Source organism: Aspergillus glaucus, assembly GCF_001890805.1.
Source record: "Aspergillus glaucus CBS 516.65 unplaced genomic scaffold ASPGLscaffold_26, whole genome shotgun sequence".
NCBI lineage: Eukaryota > Fungi > Ascomycota > Eurotiomycetes > Eurotiales > Aspergillaceae > Aspergillus > Aspergillus glaucus.
Window position 1 is genome coordinate 232,844 of NW_019170478.1, and position 15,221 is coordinate 248,064.

The 15,221-nt window shown below is 48.6% G+C and overlaps 9 protein-coding genes and 1 non-coding gene across 10 annotated transcripts; 3 read left to right on the top strand and 7 right to left on the bottom strand.

Moving 5' to 3' along the window:
* Positions 1-477: 477 nt before the first annotated feature.
* Positions 478-1,103, bottom strand: ASPGLDRAFT_899882 (uncharacterized protein). The gene has a single exon (XM_022550478.1). It carries the CDS (start codon positions 987-989, stop codon positions 669-671), a length of 321 nt encoding a protein of 106 aa, XP_022396760.1. The 5' UTR covers positions 990-1,103; the 3' UTR covers positions 478-668.
* A 164-nt stretch (positions 1,104-1,267) lies between these two features.
* On the bottom strand, positions 1,268-2,707 carry ASPGLDRAFT_157893 (uncharacterized protein). Its single transcript, XM_022542403.1, has 5 exons — positions 2,646-2,707; positions 2,389-2,594; positions 2,256-2,333; positions 1,742-2,202; positions 1,268-1,685 (listed from the first exon to the last, which is right to left on the bottom strand). The coding sequence occupies exons 1-5, from the start codon at positions 2,660-2,662 to the stop codon at positions 1,410-1,412; spliced, it is 1,038 nt and encodes a 345-aa protein (XP_022396761.1). The 5' UTR covers positions 2,663-2,707; the 3' UTR covers positions 1,268-1,409.
* Positions 2,708-3,077: 370 nt separating this feature from the next.
* On the top strand, positions 3,078-4,665 carry ASPGLDRAFT_157896 (alpha-hydroxy acid oxidase; the record flags this gene model as incomplete). Its single annotated transcript, XM_022542404.1, has 8 exons — positions 3,078-3,171; positions 3,224-3,257; positions 3,311-3,648; positions 3,708-3,860; positions 3,905-3,979; positions 4,032-4,285; positions 4,343-4,419; positions 4,470-4,665. 8 exons carry the CDS (start codon positions 3,078-3,080, stop codon positions 4,543-4,545), a joined length of 1,101 nt encoding a protein of 366 aa, XP_022396762.1. The 3' UTR covers positions 4,546-4,665.
* A 74-nt stretch (positions 4,666-4,739) lies between these two features.
* ASPGLDRAFT_179752 (uncharacterized protein) lies at positions 4,740-6,835 on the top strand (the record flags this gene model as incomplete). Its single annotated transcript, XM_022542953.1, has 3 exons — positions 4,740-4,848; positions 4,906-5,720; positions 5,847-6,835. The coding sequence occupies 3 exons, from the start codon at positions 4,740-4,742 to the stop codon at positions 6,765-6,767; spliced, it is 1,845 nt and encodes a 614-aa protein (XP_022396763.1). The 3' UTR covers positions 6,768-6,835.
* Positions 6,836-7,601: 766 nt separating this feature from the next.
* ASPGLDRAFT_t162 lies at positions 7,602-7,673 on the bottom strand. Its single transcript has one exon. It is a non-coding gene; the product is annotated as a tRNA-Met (tRNA).
* Positions 7,674-8,074: 401 nt separating this feature from the next.
* On the bottom strand, positions 8,075-9,285 carry ASPGLDRAFT_51984 (uncharacterized protein). Its single transcript, XM_022547650.1, has 3 exons — positions 8,917-9,285; positions 8,352-8,858; positions 8,075-8,272 (listed from the first exon to the last, which is right to left on the bottom strand). Exon 2 carries the CDS (start codon positions 8,852-8,854, stop codon positions 8,366-8,368), a length of 489 nt encoding a protein of 162 aa, XP_022396764.1. The 5' UTR covers positions 8,855-8,858; positions 8,917-9,285; the 3' UTR covers positions 8,075-8,272; positions 8,352-8,365.
* Positions 9,286-9,291: 6 nt separating this feature from the next.
* On the top strand, positions 9,292-10,128 carry bud32 (serine/threonine protein kinase BUD32; the record flags this gene model as incomplete). The annotated part of the gene is made up of 1 exon (XM_022541393.1): positions 9,292-10,128. The coding sequence occupies one exon, from the start codon at positions 9,292-9,294 to the stop codon at positions 10,126-10,128; it is 837 nt and encodes a 278-aa protein (XP_022396765.1).
* A 74-nt stretch (positions 10,129-10,202) lies between these two features.
* On the bottom strand, positions 10,203-11,257 carry ASPGLDRAFT_69692 (putative gamma-cysteine synthetase regulatory subunit; the record flags this gene model as incomplete). Its single annotated transcript, XM_022549396.1, has 2 exons — positions 10,203-11,160; positions 11,235-11,257. 2 exons carry the CDS (start codon positions 11,255-11,257, stop codon positions 10,203-10,205), a joined length of 981 nt encoding a protein of 326 aa, XP_022396766.1.
* Positions 11,258-11,452: 195 nt separating this feature from the next.
* On the bottom strand, positions 11,453-12,557 carry ASPGLDRAFT_135449 (aldo/keto reductase; the record flags this gene model as incomplete). Its single annotated transcript, XM_022541379.1, has 6 exons — positions 11,453-11,605; positions 11,660-12,029; positions 12,080-12,261; positions 12,316-12,373; positions 12,419-12,429; positions 12,486-12,557. 6 exons carry the CDS (start codon positions 12,555-12,557, stop codon positions 11,453-11,455), a joined length of 846 nt encoding a protein of 281 aa, XP_022396767.1.
* Positions 12,558-12,765: 208 nt separating this feature from the next.
* Positions 12,766-14,745, bottom strand: ASPGLDRAFT_51988 (amphiphysin). Its single transcript, XM_022547651.1, has 3 exons — positions 14,313-14,745; positions 13,176-14,255; positions 12,766-13,105 (listed from the first exon to the last, which is right to left on the bottom strand). Exons 1-3 carry the CDS (start codon positions 14,494-14,496, stop codon positions 13,083-13,085), a joined length of 1,287 nt encoding a protein of 428 aa, XP_022396768.1. The 5' UTR covers positions 14,497-14,745; the 3' UTR covers positions 12,766-13,082.
* Positions 14,746-15,221: the final 476 nt, after the last annotated feature.

Here is a 15,221-nt window from a genome sequence, read left to right on the forward strand (position 1 = left end):
GCCACCGTCCCTGCGAAAAGAAGTATGCAAACAATCTATCAAAAGCTTAAACAAACATGAACCCAGCCGTATGCCCTCATCACCATCACTGTTGGGCCACCCGGCTTTGCTGCATCACCAGACTGTCGTATCACCGACCTCACCAGTTCCTCATCCTCATATACTCCCGTCGTTGGCTGCCCGGTCCTGGCAATTATTGTATTCATTAGTCTCCTCCTGTGGCCACCACTATCCTGGCGTCATGACCACATGGAGGATTTTAGCTTCCTTTCCCCAGGTGTGTTGATTTGCTGCTAGGAGCCAAGTGGCTACGTCCATCATCTTCTCCTGTGTTAAATCCATACTCTGGCAGAGTACGCCGTGGGCCACTGAGGCCCAGGTCGGCACCTGGATGTGGGCTGTCATGCCAAATGTTTTCACCCACTTGTCAGCATGGCGTCAGAGGACCTCTACCCCCACGACATTGCTGGCCTGGAGACTGACATCTCCAGACGGTAGCTGACGTGCGGCAATGAAAGTTGACGCTGCAAGGGGAGAACCATTTGACTTTTGGGCTGCACTTTCCCGTGCTCTCTCAGCCCGTTCCACTATCTTGATTGGAGATATCTTCTTCAGGTCAGCCCGCATTGCTTCATTGCGTATCTTGACTGTTATTTCATAGTCAACTCCTAACTCCGTGTGCGGTGTTCCCGGGGTGGTGGTGCCCGTTTTTGAGATGTTGGGGCAGAGGCGTTTTGTACTCCACACTGCCTGTTTCGCGCCCGGAAAGCTCTCCAACAGGCTGCTAAATCAGGGGGCTCTGTGGTGCTCTGCTTCTCCCATATGTGTTTAGTGTCGTTCTGGATTCTCTCCAGTGTTTTGTGAATGTCCGCCAAAGCGGGATCAGAGTTTTCACACCCACTCCAGGCGCCTTTTGCAAAGTCCTCCACCCCCTGGAAAAAGTTGAATAGCTCGTTGTACCAGTGGGGATTTGTTTGATAGTTTTCCATATACTGGCGTATCTTCTGAACACCAGTTCTTAGTTCATTCCTGTTGGCAAAGTGGTTCCGCGGTCCTTTTGGAGCCGCCGTCACTGCTGCCCGAGTGATTTCTTCACCTCCCACCATCGCGACCGGAAATCCCAATAAAATTGGTATTTTCCGGTAGCGAATGGATTTAGATGTAATTGAACAATTTCTAAGCCGAATCCGGCTCTACGTGGTGGCGGAATTTCAAAAATTCGATTCACGCTGAAAGAGTTGTTTTCGAAAATGTTACTTTCTCAGGGCTCGTTGTGATTATCTCCCAGAAGCCAAATTTCAAGTTCCTGGTTAGGTCACTACACCGTAATGTGCTGCTCTATCCAAATGCAAGCTAAGCCCCTAGAGTGTATAGCACTTCGTTATCCATTGTGCTGAGGTAAAACTATACTAACTTTGATTACAAGTTTGACTTAGCCCAAGTCTCTCTGTTTCCACGCGGATAGCCTCTGGGATCTCCTTGTCCAGTGCACTCGCCTTTGGCACCCAGTCAAGAAGCGTGCGAGCTCTTTGAGCCTGCTCTCGTGCATTGGTTCCCCAGAGAATACCAGCATGAGGGCTCAGTTCGTCCGCTTCCTGGTGCGTCAATTCTGCCACAGAGGTAGAGTCGACGAGTCCGAGCTTGTGCGATTCTTGTGTAACCAGTTGGGAGATTTCCTTAAAGGTCTATCATTATGTTAGTGATATAAACCCGGTTGCACGTTGAGTGTTGTTATCCTTACCAACTCTCCATTCTCGGCAAAATATAAGCCGTTCTCATTCCACAAATTACCCTCCTCACCCTGCAGAGCCTTTCCGACCAGCTTGGCGAAAATCTGACTGATATCGGTAATATGAACATTGCTCCAGATACTCTGTCCCTTTCCAACTTGGAGACCCGCACGACGCTGCAGTGTAGCTTTCGCCAGCTCCGGGACCTGAACACTGCGCTGGTTGACCGGTCCCCTGCCACGGCCATAGATCAACGGGGGGAACACGAGGGCCGTCTTCGGACTAGATGGCAATTTGGCCAGGTTGATGATAAAGCTGTCGATGAGACGCTTGGAGTAGCGTTGGATAAGCTGGCGTACTTCTTCGGCTCCTTCGAAATCGTTGTATACTTTGTCCGTGGGTTCTCCGTATGCGTTTTGCTCGATGTCGGGGAAGGAAAGGAGGCTTGCGCCTGAGATTTGGATCCAGTGACCTAGTATAGCTCTTGTTAGAGGGACTCGACTTGATAAAGAGGGGGCAACTTACCGGGCTTTGCCCTGTTGGGGGTCGTCAAACCACGAGCGATAGCTTCGACACTTTCGATATGCTTCGCGTTTGCGAGGTCTGCAACAAATTTAGTAAAATGACAACGATTAAGAAAATACTAGGATCAACTTACGAACAACAATGTCCGCTTTGCGCGCCTCTTCCTCCAGCAGCGCCGCGGAGTCCAGATCCCCGGACAACACGCGAACCTTGGGATACGCATTCGACACCTTCTCTGCCTTCTCCTTGTCTCTCAGCAGGACGGCATATTCATGTTCAGGATACGCAGTCTGCAAGACATGCAACACCTCCCCGCCAATGTATCCAGAAGCTCCTGTTCTGTTGTGTTGCGGTTAGCAGGAAATCATGAATGCTGCGGGGTATTCTCACAAGAAAATTTTTGCCATTGTGATTGTGTCTACTTGCGATGCAGGCTTTGGAATATGAAGATTGATGGTGTCAAAAAGAATAAAAATAAGATGGCTTGCAATTGCGAATAATTGCCCGTCGTGGGGTAATCCAACCACTGTCGAAAAAGGTAGGTGGTTCCACGGAGAGTCGCTCAATCAGGATCAATGCAACACTATGAGATCCCTATCATCTCAATGGGTTTTACTAGGTCAATGATATCGACTTCCTCCAAGATTGTCTGTCGGTCGTGCGTCTGCCAGATCAGCTCCCTTGAGGCCGAGCGATCCAAACCATGAGCTATTTATTTCCATATCATCGGGCTGTTTACATCCACGATTATCATATTATTTGCTTTCTCTATATCTTTTCTCCATTAGTTACTCGATTTGAATTGGTCGTACGGTTGCAAAAATGGCTCATCGCGGAGAGACTCTACACAAGCATGTATCCTGCATTGCGGACTTGAAGGCCTTGGGGAGCAAGAACCTCCCTGTTATGGTCAAGGGTATGCTCGTCGAGCATTTTTCTTAGAAGGATCAGTTGTTGACATTGTACAGACTACTACAATGAAGGCGCTATGGATCTTATCACGTACTAGTTCTCATCAAGTTCTCTAGATCAATGCTAACATATCCCCTTTCTAGACTCCGCGAAAACGAAGCAGCCTTCGACCGTTACAAAATCCGGCCTCGCATTCTCGTCAACGTCGACCAGGTCGATACAAGCACAGAAATAATAGGCACGAAAGTCACTCTACCTCTAGGCTTCAGTCCTGCCGCATCGCAACGACTCGCTCATCCAGACGGGGAAGTCGGGGCATCTCGCGCAGCGGCAAAATACGGAATTTGTATGGGTCTCTCGTCATACTCGAACTACTCCCTCGAAGACGTTGCCGGTCAAGGATCGGGGAATCCATATGTTATGCAGATGTGCGTGTTGAGGGATCGGTCGATTACGGTGCAGCTTTTGGAGAGGGCTGAGAGTATGTCGCCCTTCCATCTCATTCACAATTTAATCATTATGCTGATGTGAAGCGATTAGAGGCTGGTTACAAGGCGCTTTTCCTATCTGTCGATGTACCTGTCTTGGGGAAGCGGTTGAACGAGTATCGGAATGAGTATCAACTTCCGGAGGATATGTCGTGGCCTAATATCCTCAGTAATGGAAGCGATACGTCTAGCCGGACTGAATACGGTGAGATTAACTCTTGATATCATTCTTCAAAGCTAACTTGTCAGATCCGAGTCTCGACTGGGAAAATACCATTCCCTGGCTAAGGGAACATACCAAGCTCCCAATTTGGCTCAAAGGGGGTAATACTAATTGACCCCATTTATTTATCTTCAAGGTTGCTGACAATCACAGCCCACACACCCGAGGACATCGAACTAGCCATCAAATACGGCATCGACGGCATCGTCATCTCCAACCATGGCGGTCGCCAACTCGACGGCGTCCCGGCCACACTTGATGCTCTTAGAGACTGCGCTCCCGTTGCAGCTGGTAGAATCCCCCTTGCCATTGACGGGGGTATCCGTCGGGGTTCGGACATTTTCAAGGCCTTGGCTCTGGGTGCGAGTCATTGCTTTGTGGGGCGAATTCCGATCTGGGGTCTTGCTGTGTGTTGCCCCTTTGACTACTCTTTTCAATCATTGAAATAACGCTGACGAGCACAGTATGGCGGACAAGAAGGCGTGGAATTGGCTATTAAGATCCTGCATCAGGAGCTGAAGATTACAATGGCGTTGGCGGGGTATGTTCTTGTCCAGGCTCTATTATACGGCTTTACACTAACGGATATAGATGCCGCAAAATTAGCGATATTCAGAAGAGTCACTTGTCTATAGTCAAGTCTGACGGTGTTTTGGCGAGGTTGTAATTCATGCTACGATAGTTATCGGATCTTATCTTATCTCGGAATGTCCTTCCATATCAGAAATGCGGGGAAGTATAACTAGCCTAGAATCACATCAACGATTCGGTAAACTTCAATATCAAGCCATAATAATAATCAAACCACTGTTGCATAGATTGCCGACGCCCTGACAGGTACGAACTAAGCAAGTAATCAGTATGGCTACAAATACAAGCCCTTCCATCAAACTTCGCTTTGTCAATAATAATGAAATCCGTACCCTCAATGCAGAACACGCAGCTAAACATCGACGCTGCTTATTCTCTGGTTCTCAATTTGCTTCCCAGTATAAAATTTATTGACATTTGACGCTGACAAAACCAGACGCAGAACGTCGACAAATGAGCGACGAGCTCATCGATGCAGTCGTCGCCCAGGACCAAGATCCGGGTCAGGTTATGTTGGATCTGGAGCAGGATTGTCTGGAGACGTATCCAAAGGAGTCACAGTCATTTTCAGTGTTTCGGGGGCCATTTGGTGTTGCTAGGTGGTTGGGATCGGTAGAGGAAGCTCACGATGAGGATAGTGAACTGATTGGTTTCGATGGTATCGGCGATGCTGGTGATGTTGAGCCAGACGAGGACTTAACACGATGGCTTCTGGAGACAAGCCCCGAGAATAATATTGGGAACGATGAAGATATATTTGCGGATTTGTTGCAAGTTTCTTCTATCCCACAGACAAGCCCACCAAGAGCGAATGAATTCTTCAGAGACATCGATTTGAACACGTCCATATCACTGGACAACCATCGCATAACGTTCTCAATTAACGAGGATCCAAAAGCTTGGTTACTCCTTTCATATTACCGTGACCGAATAATCCGTCTTATTTCCCTCCGCCAGCAACAACATCCGCAACATGACGAGGTAAATGATCCATGGAGCAGTTTAGTCATGCCGTGCGCCATGACAACAATGGCGGAGCTGACAATTGGAGGATCGGCGAGTCATGCGCGTCTGGGGCTTTTAAATGCTCTTCTAGCTACCAGCGCCTTTCATCTTCAGAACTCGTCGACCGGCTTAACGGCTGATGAGTGGATGGTGGCTGGGGAGGAGTATACAAAAAGAGCGCGGGGGCATCTTGAGGCTTGTCTTGAAACGGGCAAGAGTAAATGCAAGTATAAGGAAGTTTTAATGGTCATCCTGTGTTTGGCGAATGCTTTCGTAGGTTCCCTTTCCCTTGTTTTTATATGCAGATGGTTAATGAAATAGATGGTCAAAGGAGACCCGGATACACGGTTAATGTATCTACTTTATGCTGAGCGATTCATCCGCGCAAATGGTTTTAATAAACCGACTCTTTCCCGGAAACGCCGCACCTTGCACCACTGCTATGCTTACATGCGCATCATGGCCGAAACAACCAGGTCCAGCAGCTATATTTCTAGCACAACTTCCCCGGGTACGGACAAGGGGAGTGAAGTTGACAACGACCAATTTCGCGTATCCCGGTGGACGACCCTTTCAGAGAACTTAATGGGCAGTGAGAAAGACCCCGACACAGCCAGACGCGATCTTCACCTCGAGGTTCCTGGGAACTGGACATCAACGCTTTTCCCGGAATTGTACGGTATTGCGGAGTCGTTTCTATTGCTGCTGTCGCAAGTAATCCGACTCGCGAACGAGCGGGACTTAGCCATGGATCAGGATGGAAATCTCAGTTTGAAAGAGTTTACACACCGAGCTAAGTCATTGGAGAAGAGTATCTACCGACTTATTTCTTCGTCTGCGTGCGGATCTGTATCTTCGCCATCTTCGTCGTCCACATCCACATCGACGGCGGATGACAACGCCATGCAGGCTACGTATACTGCACTACTCATCTTTTTTTACCGCCGCATACACAACGTCGATTTCATACTTCTTCAGCGTGAAGTCCTCACCGTCCAAGATTACTTGATGCAGATCGAGCAAGCCCAAGACAGCGCCGGAGGAAATAGACGGACGGTGTCTCTTATGTGGCCTGCATTTGTGGCAGCTTGTGAGGCGCTTTTACCTGAAACGCAAAGATACTTTGCAGAGTGGTTTGAGGGGTTGCTTGCGAAGACGGGGCTTGTGTCTGTTTCTTTGGCGAAGGGGGTGTGTGAGTTTATTTGGGCGAGACTGAGGGAAGAGGATCATGAGGATGGGTTGAGTTGGCCGGAGGTGTTACAGAATAGGGGGGTTAAGGTGCTGTGTATATAGTTGAGTGTTTTCTAGAGAGACACATTTATGCCAAGGTTTTATGCCTGTTGGCGTGTGGCAAATACGAGCAAAAAGGTCTCATTAGCGCACGGCGTAAGAGACGCCATAGAACGTGTCATCTAATACTAAAAACATCAAACCGGGTGTTAAGAAGGTTTCACGACGCCGATTTGGCGCTAATTTGGCGTAATTTAGAAACATATGAGACCAGTGTAGTAAGAGACTCGGTGATACAAATGACAAGTTTGAAGAGGGACGCTTAAAAATGCCAACAGCCTAGTACCTCATACAATGACTGACACATAAGCCTGGCGCAAATCAGAATATATCTATGCATAGAAAATGGGAGCCTGTACCGGGCGTGGAAAACATCTTGGCAAACAATGACCGGTCATCTCTTCAAGTTCACGTGTAACTAGTTAGTTATTGGCGACTATTTTGACTAACTATATAGTATCGTTAGCCGATAAATTTAACGATACTATTTGACTATCATGATCGTCAAGCCTTGGCTTTGACGATACTATTGCCGATATTGCAAAACTCTGACTATATAGTATCGTGAACAGCCCTGGCTGCTTTCCGCATCGAGTTGATACCCTCTATATAAGAAGAAATATCTTGATATAAGAATGGAACTCTTACTACGTAGTGCTAGCGGCCCAGCCCACCTAATATGCAGCTAACACGGCGGCGGCAAAAATATGACTCCGCATCCAGTTCCACAGTGAAGTCTCTGCACCGATACCCGAGAAACCCGGCTCTAAAAAATAGAGATAAAAAATCCTAAAATAAAAATAAAATGAAAATAAAATAAAAAATATCGGAATTACTTAGCATGTCTCGGTTTCGATCCGAGGACCTCCGGGTTATGAGCCCGGCGCTCTTCCCCTGAGCTAACATGCTTGCTTATGAGAAGTGAAGCTGTAAAGTAAAATATATTGGAATTCTGCTAAAACTGGTGAAATGCCGCTACAAACGGCGTACACATGTGTCGGAGAATGTGTATGAGTTGAAGGCTTTCTCTGTCTTCCTATCTATTATCTTTTCAATAAAAGATTCCACTCTGTTAGCTGGTTTCTATACGTATATTTTCCACCGTGTATATCATGTGCATTCTTCAGAAATACAACCTGAGGACTGCATCTTCGAGCATCTATGGACATAAATATATATCGGCTCAGCTCCCATATATACCTCACCACCCTGTATTATCTATATCCCCACTAGCGAACCCCGTGATACCTCTTCATCAAAGTTCTAGTTAACGGGACGCCCAGGAGACCTCGGCCCCGTTAAGGCGTCCCGTTAAGGTCACCCCGGAGAGGTGCCTGGGTGTTGACTTCCATATACGCTGAAGACTGATTGATATGCTTACTGCTCCGAATGACCAATCAGAGCCTGACCTGCCCGCCTATTTACGACATACATAGTTACATCCTGCTCATGCCTAAGCAATGCCCGCCTGGCGGGGCTGCCACGCACCATATGACTTTCATTACTACCTATAAACGGGGAGCATTAGTCTAGAAGCCCGCTTCTGCATGTATAAAGCCGGGGATAACGAGATTGAGAAATCCATACCTTGTGGAATCTCTTCAACCGATTGACAACTGACTATAGCACGAGCGGGGGATGTGATAAGTGACAAGATACTCATTTGAGACGCAGTCTCTTGCCCGATCCGGAATATGTAAGCCAAGGGTTTCCACAAGTTCCGAAGCTTTGAAGACAGATGTGCGAATCTGCGAAGTATCAATCTCAAGGAGTCTGAAATTCTCGCCGCCTTCATGACTCAAGTTCATCGAGCGCATCCAATTTACGGCGTGGCTTCTGTCGGAAAAGAGCGAGATGAAGATGCTTTGAATTGTTTTGTCCCAGCTCAAGTGCCGCCCCACACCAGCTCCAAAGTTATAACGACCAATTATACCATAGTTGTGAAATCTCACAGAATTGCGTCTCATCAAACTTGTATAAGGGTGGCGGTACATCGTCGCGGAATCATCATACTGAACTCGATAGAGCCGCGCCGGGATCTGGTCTACTTTAAGACTAATTTGGTCTATGTAGAGAATGAATTCCTCCATTATTCTTTAATCCAAAAGAGTTAGTATCTCGCAAACGAATGTGAGTAGAGAATTGTACATACTGTTTGAAATAGCGATTCTGATGTGAAGATTGAAGGATACCTTCACTAAAGAGCTGCGGCAAGGCTGAGAATAAGAACTACAGGAAATTGAAGGGTAACGATGATTTGGTCATATGGCAAAAGTACCCTGACAATAACATGAGTATCTGCTTTATTCATCACCTTACTTTTTCTGTAGTTCTCTTGTAGGGAGTGATTTGCCAGAATCGGTACAGAGTAGAAACGCAGTACATACAAATAGCGCTATACCAAATCAGGTAACATCATCATTCCCCACCATCGCGATTTGCAACCCACTCCAACATTCTCAGTCAGTCACATCACAACCAACAACTCAAACCAACACACTTCTCTACAACACACAAACGAACGAAAATGACAGAATACAAACCACCCCCCCTCCCCTCCCCCTTCACCCACACAACCCCACCACCAACCCTCCTCACCCAAGGCGCCGAAGCCCACCTCTACAAAACAACCTACCTCACACCAACAACCCCCGCGGCGCTCAAAATCCGCCCCTCAAAACCCTACCGCCACCCGATCCTCGACCGCCGCCTGACGCGACAACGCATCTTACAAGAAGCGCGGTGTCTCTCGAAGCTCGTCCGTGAGGGGGTTAGTGTGCCTGCGATTCTGGCGTTGGATTGGGAACCGCAGGGGCAGGAGGAGAAGGATGTGCTTGAGGGACGCGCTGGTGGGGCGTGGTTGCTTATGGAGTGGGTTGAGGGGCTTGTGGTGAGGGTTGTGTTAGAGAGGTGGGAGGGGTGGATGAAGAGGAATACGCAGATGGGCGAGGAACAGAGGAAGGGGGAGGAGAGTCGGGTGAGGTATCTGTTGAGGAGGATTGGGCATGTTGTCGGGGGGTTGCATAAGGCGGGTGTTGTGCATGGGGATTTGACGACGAGTAATTTGATGTTAAGGCCGACGGCGGCGCCTTTGAGTGTGGAGGAGGATGGTGGGAATCCGTCGATGGAGGGAGAGGTGGTTTTGATTGATTTTGGGCTGGCGGGGCAGAGTAATCAGGATGAGGATCGTGCTGTGGATCTTTATGTGTTGGAGCGGGCGTTTGGAAGTACGCATCCCCGGACGGAGCCGTTCTTCGATGAACTGCTGCAGGGATATCGCGAGGCGTACCGGGGCGCAGCATCTACGCTGAAGCGGCTGGAAGATGTCAGGATGAGAGGTCGCAAGAGGAGTATGATTGGCTGAATTCAGAGAGGAAAGTAATCATATTGACAAGAAGATACGCCATGCCGTCGTGTATATCATGTATCTAATGCAAATCACGACTCCGTCCGCACACAATTCCCTATATCAGCCAACGCAAAATAGCCCTTATTCTCAACAACCCCCCGGTCCTTGACAACAGCCGTATACTTCACCACCCACTGCGGCTCAACATCGCCCTGGATCCCATCCTGCTTATCCGGCGCCGAAGCCAGAATCCCCGCTCCAAACTCCCCAGGCCCCAGTAGCTCCCTCGTCGTCCCGACAGGCAAGATATCATTACAATCATTATGCGTCAACAGTTGAATATGCTCCTGCTTTGCGTAGAGAATCAAAGACTTCGGCACGACACAGCAATCCTTGAGGTTAATCTGATCGACGGAGGGCTTCACATTGGTATGCACAAGGAAGCGCGCAAGCCTCTCACTGCCAAACTCCGCAACACCAAGCTGCGAAATCATCCCCTCACTCTGTAGTTTCTCAAGCGTGCGCCAGGTCTGCACCATACTATCAAAGTCATCCGGCTGCTCCGCCTGTCCCTCACTTGCGCCCGTGCCTTCGCCTTCTGTCGCTTCATCCTCGTCTTCGCTATCATCTTCTGCGTCGAATAAAACACCCGGGAACGAAACGATAAGCAGATCGATCGAGTTAACGCCTAGCTCCTTGAGAACGAGATCGATCGCCTCCCGCGTATGCGCGCATCGTCTCGACACCGGGATCCCTGGGAGATAGAATAATTTCACGGTAATGTCGTACTGGGATCGTTCTTCGCTTAGGCGTGCTTGCGAGAAGTCGCGCGCGGGGATGTACAGTGTGCCGTCGTGCTCGGAGGTCCAGGATTTGTAGCCGTTCGTCGTCGAGGTGGTGCCATTGGAGGGGTTGGAGGAGGAGCCGTTGGTGGATTCATGTTGCGAGACTTGAAAGTTCGAGCGTAAGGCGTTGATTAGTTCGACGTTGGACTTTTCGGTTGTTGGGCGCCGGATTACGGAAGAGCCGCCGCCTTTCATGAGATTTCTTCGTTTGTTAGTCTGCTGTTGAGACCAGTCGGTGATGGCGGGGTTGAGGGGTTAGTCAGGTCTGCTACTTACGAGGTAGAGAGGACTAGCTTCATGGTGACGGTCAATACCAAGCGAATAGACTGAAGGTACAAGTATTTTTTTGATATCCTATCCTGGTAGATGATAAGACGAGCGATGGTTCGGTCTTGCTAAGCAGCCCCGTGATTTCTCCGCCGGCGGAATCTGGATTTATGCACAAGTATGTACTGCCTCAACTATCTACACGATCAATCTACATATTCTGCAATCTAATCATAGTCAAGAGTAGGATCCCAGTCAGTAGGAGAGTACTCTCCTGTGTGAAGCATATTGACTTCATCCTCCGATAAATCAAAATCAAAGACATCAGCGTTACCTTTGATGCGCTCTGCACTTGAGGATTTCGGAAGAGGAACGATGCCCTGCACGATCAGTCAGTGTCTGCCAGTAGAACCTGAAGTATAAGGGGCACTTACGTTCTGCAACACCCAACGAATCATAATCTGAGCCGGCGACTTGTTATACTTCTTCCCCAGCGTCTTCAGAATCCTCTCGTTGAACCTAGACCCATGCGCCAACGGACTGTATGCCTCAACAATGATGTCGTGTTTCTTCAACCAGTCGATGATATTCCGGCGGTCGCACCATGGATGAATCTCATACTGTCCAACGTCGATCTTGCTGCCGTTGGTGCTGTTGATGTATTCTTGAAGTTCCTCAAGATGGTGGATTCCGTAGTTCGAGACTCCGATCGATTTGACCTTGCCTGCTTGCTGGGCTTCTGTCAATGCGCGCCACGAGCCGAGTCGAGCTTCTTTGCCGCCGTAGGGTGCATGAATCAGGATCCTATTTCGTCAGTGCCGTTATAGACTAAAGAGGATGGGAAGGCTACGAACAAATCGATGTAATCCAATTCGGACTCCTGCAAGCAGTCATCAACTTGCTTCGCTGTCCTCCGGTTTCCCATCGCACTGGGGAGGATCTTGGTTGTGTAGAAGATCTCTGATCGGTCGATGCCGGAGTCTTTGATTGCCAGACCACAGCCCTTCTCGTTGCGGTACATCACTGCGGAATCGACCTGCTGCTGTTAGCTATCAAGTATAGTACATCGTATCCGGATAACAACGCATACATGACGGTAACCAGCATTGAAGACCTCCTGGAGAACTTTCGGTGTTTGCGAATTGGAGCTGCTTCAGTCAGCGTTATATTTCGACCGTGGCAAACGAACGTACATCAAATAGGACTGAAGTAACATATATTAGCCAAATCCAATGTCTCTATTCTCTTATTCAGACTTACACCAAAACCCAAGGCTGGAATCTCGTGTCCGGAGTTCATCCGATACTTGGTAGAGAGGCTCAAATTGGCCATGATGGGCGATGTGCTGTAGCGAACGTATTTAACGACAGGAGATAATAAAGGACGGGATTGAAATAGAGCTGGACGGATGGAAGACGAGAGCATAGAGAGTGTGTTGGATGGGGAAGTGGGATGCAGTTGTAGTATCGCTTTATATCCGAAGTGGGCATGACATCACCGCCGTCCCCATTTATCTACGAAATGCCATGAATTGTATAGAACCAAGTTATATCGATTATATAGTTATGTAGAGATAGCTCGCTGATATAGCACTGTGACTGATTCTGTCACTCCAATTAGAAATAGTTGGCAAATATTTACACAGAGAATCGTAACACGATGATGATGGCAGTAGTGATAGCAATGCAAGGGAACCTGTATCAAGCCAGAAATGCAAGCAAAAGCGATGTCAAAGCAGCGCTGGGTTTGTGGAATCCAAGTGGGACGGATCCTGACCAACTCCTGACAAAAGACAACAATAATGGACAGCAATATAGACGGCAAAGGAGGTAATAAGAATGATTTTATGAATTGCAGTTATCGCAACTGGACGTAGTTTCCTGCACGCATTCTCATTAGTCGCCTGATGACAAGCACAAAAAAAAAAAAAAAAAAAAGGTAGCAACTTACCAGGGAACTGTCCCTCGCGTCCTCCAACCTTGCCCGTCCACCATTCGTTCTGGTTGTCCGTTCGTTGCACGATTTCAACCACCTCGCCAGCCGAGAAGCTAAGGTCACCATGGGCCTGTGCTTCATAGTCGTACAGCGCCGTAACCGTCTCCACGGATGCCCGGAATTGAGACGGCTTGGGCTTGGGCTTGGGCGGTGGTGGTGCTGGTTTACCCTTGGCCGCTGCCGCCAAGCTACTGGCGCTGCTAGCACTGCTGCCAACAGCAGCAGCGGAGTACGGCGGCGGGGGGTTGTCGACTGTATCAGAAGCGTTGTTTGGTCGTGAATAGGTGCTCTTGTAGTCGCTACCGCCATCGGAACCAAACTTCTCCTTTGCGAAACTAGGCTTCGCACCCGGGATTGGTGGCTTCGAGCCGGGACGACGGCCGGCGGTGGTTTTATAGTGGACAATAGTAAGCTCTTCTGTCCGTTCCTTCACGTCACCCCGCTTCTTCTCAAACGCCTCTTCGACGTCCAGAGTAAGATCAAAGTAGCCAATGTTCATGCCCTGCATCTTGTCGTGTAGAGTGTAGAAGACGTTCAGCTGCATGTAGTAGAAGGATTGGAATAGCGGACGGATGAATTCGGCCTCCAGGGCGAACAGCTTCGGGAGTTCATCCTTGAGCAAGTCATTATAGTAGTTGAATTCCTGCGTAGCCTGTTCAACATCGCTTTCGGCCTTGTAAAGCGCCTTTTCATCCTTCAGCGACTTGTCCTTCTTATCCTGCAGCTTCTTCCAAGTGGCGCGGTGGCGGTCGTAGTCGAGCTGCTTGTGGTCGCGTTTCACGCCAACTTTGCGGATCACCTTGATCACCTCCAACAACTGGTCCGCAGGGCTGATGATCCGACTGTCGATCATATCCAGTTCGGGCGCAAGGGATTCTTGGAGCTCGCGAACGATGGTCTCGTACTCTTCGCAGGCGTGAATGCCTTCGGGATTGCCTTCGATGGTGTATGTACTGGGATCGGAAGCGCGACCGGAGATGGGCTTGTATAATTCCGTCATGGATTTGGAGAATTCGATCTGGTGGTTCAACATGTCTATACTGGATTAGCACTAATGCAGGGAAGAAACAAGCAAAACACAGCAATAAGTACTATTAATGGCATTGAAGTATTTCTGGGACTCATCGTGAAGCCTCTTGGTCTCCTTTTCGAGTTCCTGGAACCGACGTTCGGCATCACTGTAGACGGTATCCTTGGTGTGTTCGCCGATGTTGAACTTGGCCTTGAACGTCTGGGGCGCTCGTACGATACCCTTCTGGAAGCCTTTGAAACTCATGTTGGTGTTATCGATCCTTTAGGTCTCCTGCACACGTAGAATAATGGAGTCGAACCCCTCCGGCGGCAAATTATGGCGGTTCCGGCACTAGCGGTAATAGTGTAGGCACCCGACCCAGTGAGTAAGAAGAAAGGACAATGAAGAATGTAGGGAGAGACACGAAACCGGAGGACTCGCAGGTGGATTGGATATGGTAGGGCGACGAACGAGAGGCAAGAAGAAAGGAAATTAAGGAGAAAGAGCCGAGCTGGTGGGGAGAGAGAAAGAAGGTTCTTTTTTTGTAGTCGCCGGCGAAAAGAGACCATACGGAGTTTAGTCCAATCTCCTAGTGAGGTGCCCAGTGTGGCTTAGCTATGACATAAATGCTGGGCATTAGGCCCCTTTATTCCTGTACAGTACAGTACTTGTATTTGTACATAGACAGTGCTTGATCAGAGTACTAATTGTATATAGTCTACGGCTGACAGCTGTTCTAGTGTCACGGAAATATATGTCAGTTGTATCCGTACTCTGTACTCTGTACTCTGGTATCTCGTGGCGCAGTACGATGAAGTCATGACCAAATCAGGCAACCACAATCAGTCATGTGACTGCTATGTGCTGCGGGCATTGTTTGCATTAGACCTTAGTAGTGCTTGTACTGGTAACTATTTCTATTCTACTCCGTAGTACAGAGTAGAGCTGACATGATACAACAGCACTCTACAGAGACCAACTGCATATTG

What these genes read in the sequence shown, in the direction of transcription:
- ASPGLDRAFT_157893 (XM_022542403.1), bottom strand. An exon ending in CAAAGCGGACATTGTTGTTC is followed by an intron (nt 2,334 to 2,388) that starts GTAAGTTGATCC and finishes AATTTGTTGCAG; the next exon opens with ACCTCGCAAACGCGAAGCAT. An exon ending in CCCCAACAGGGCAAAGCCCG is followed by an intron (nt 2,203 to 2,255) that starts GTAAGTTGCCCC and finishes GAGCTATACTAG; the next exon opens with GTCACTGGATCCAAATCTCA.
- ASPGLDRAFT_51988 (XM_022547651.1), bottom strand. Translation starts at nt 14,496, where the DNA reads ATGAGTTTCAAAGGCTTCCAGAAGGGTATCGTACGAGCGCCCCAGACG. An exon ending in ATACTTCAATGCCATTAATA is followed by an intron (nt 14,256 to 14,312) that starts GTACTTATTGCT and finishes AATCCAGTATAG; the next exon opens with ACATGTTGAACCACCAGATC. An exon ending in ACGCGAGGGACAGTTCCCTG is followed by an intron (nt 13,106 to 13,175) that starts GTAAGTTGCTAC and finishes GAATGCGTGCAG; the next exon opens with GAAACTACGTCCAGTTGCGA.
- ASPGLDRAFT_899882 (XM_022550478.1), bottom strand. Translation starts at nt 989, where the DNA reads ATGGAAAACTATCAAACAAATCCCCACTGGTACAACGAGCTATTCAAC.
- ASPGLDRAFT_51984 (XM_022547650.1), bottom strand. Translation starts at nt 8,854, where the DNA reads ATGGAGGAATTCATTCTCTACATAGACCAAATTAGTCTTAAAGTAGAC.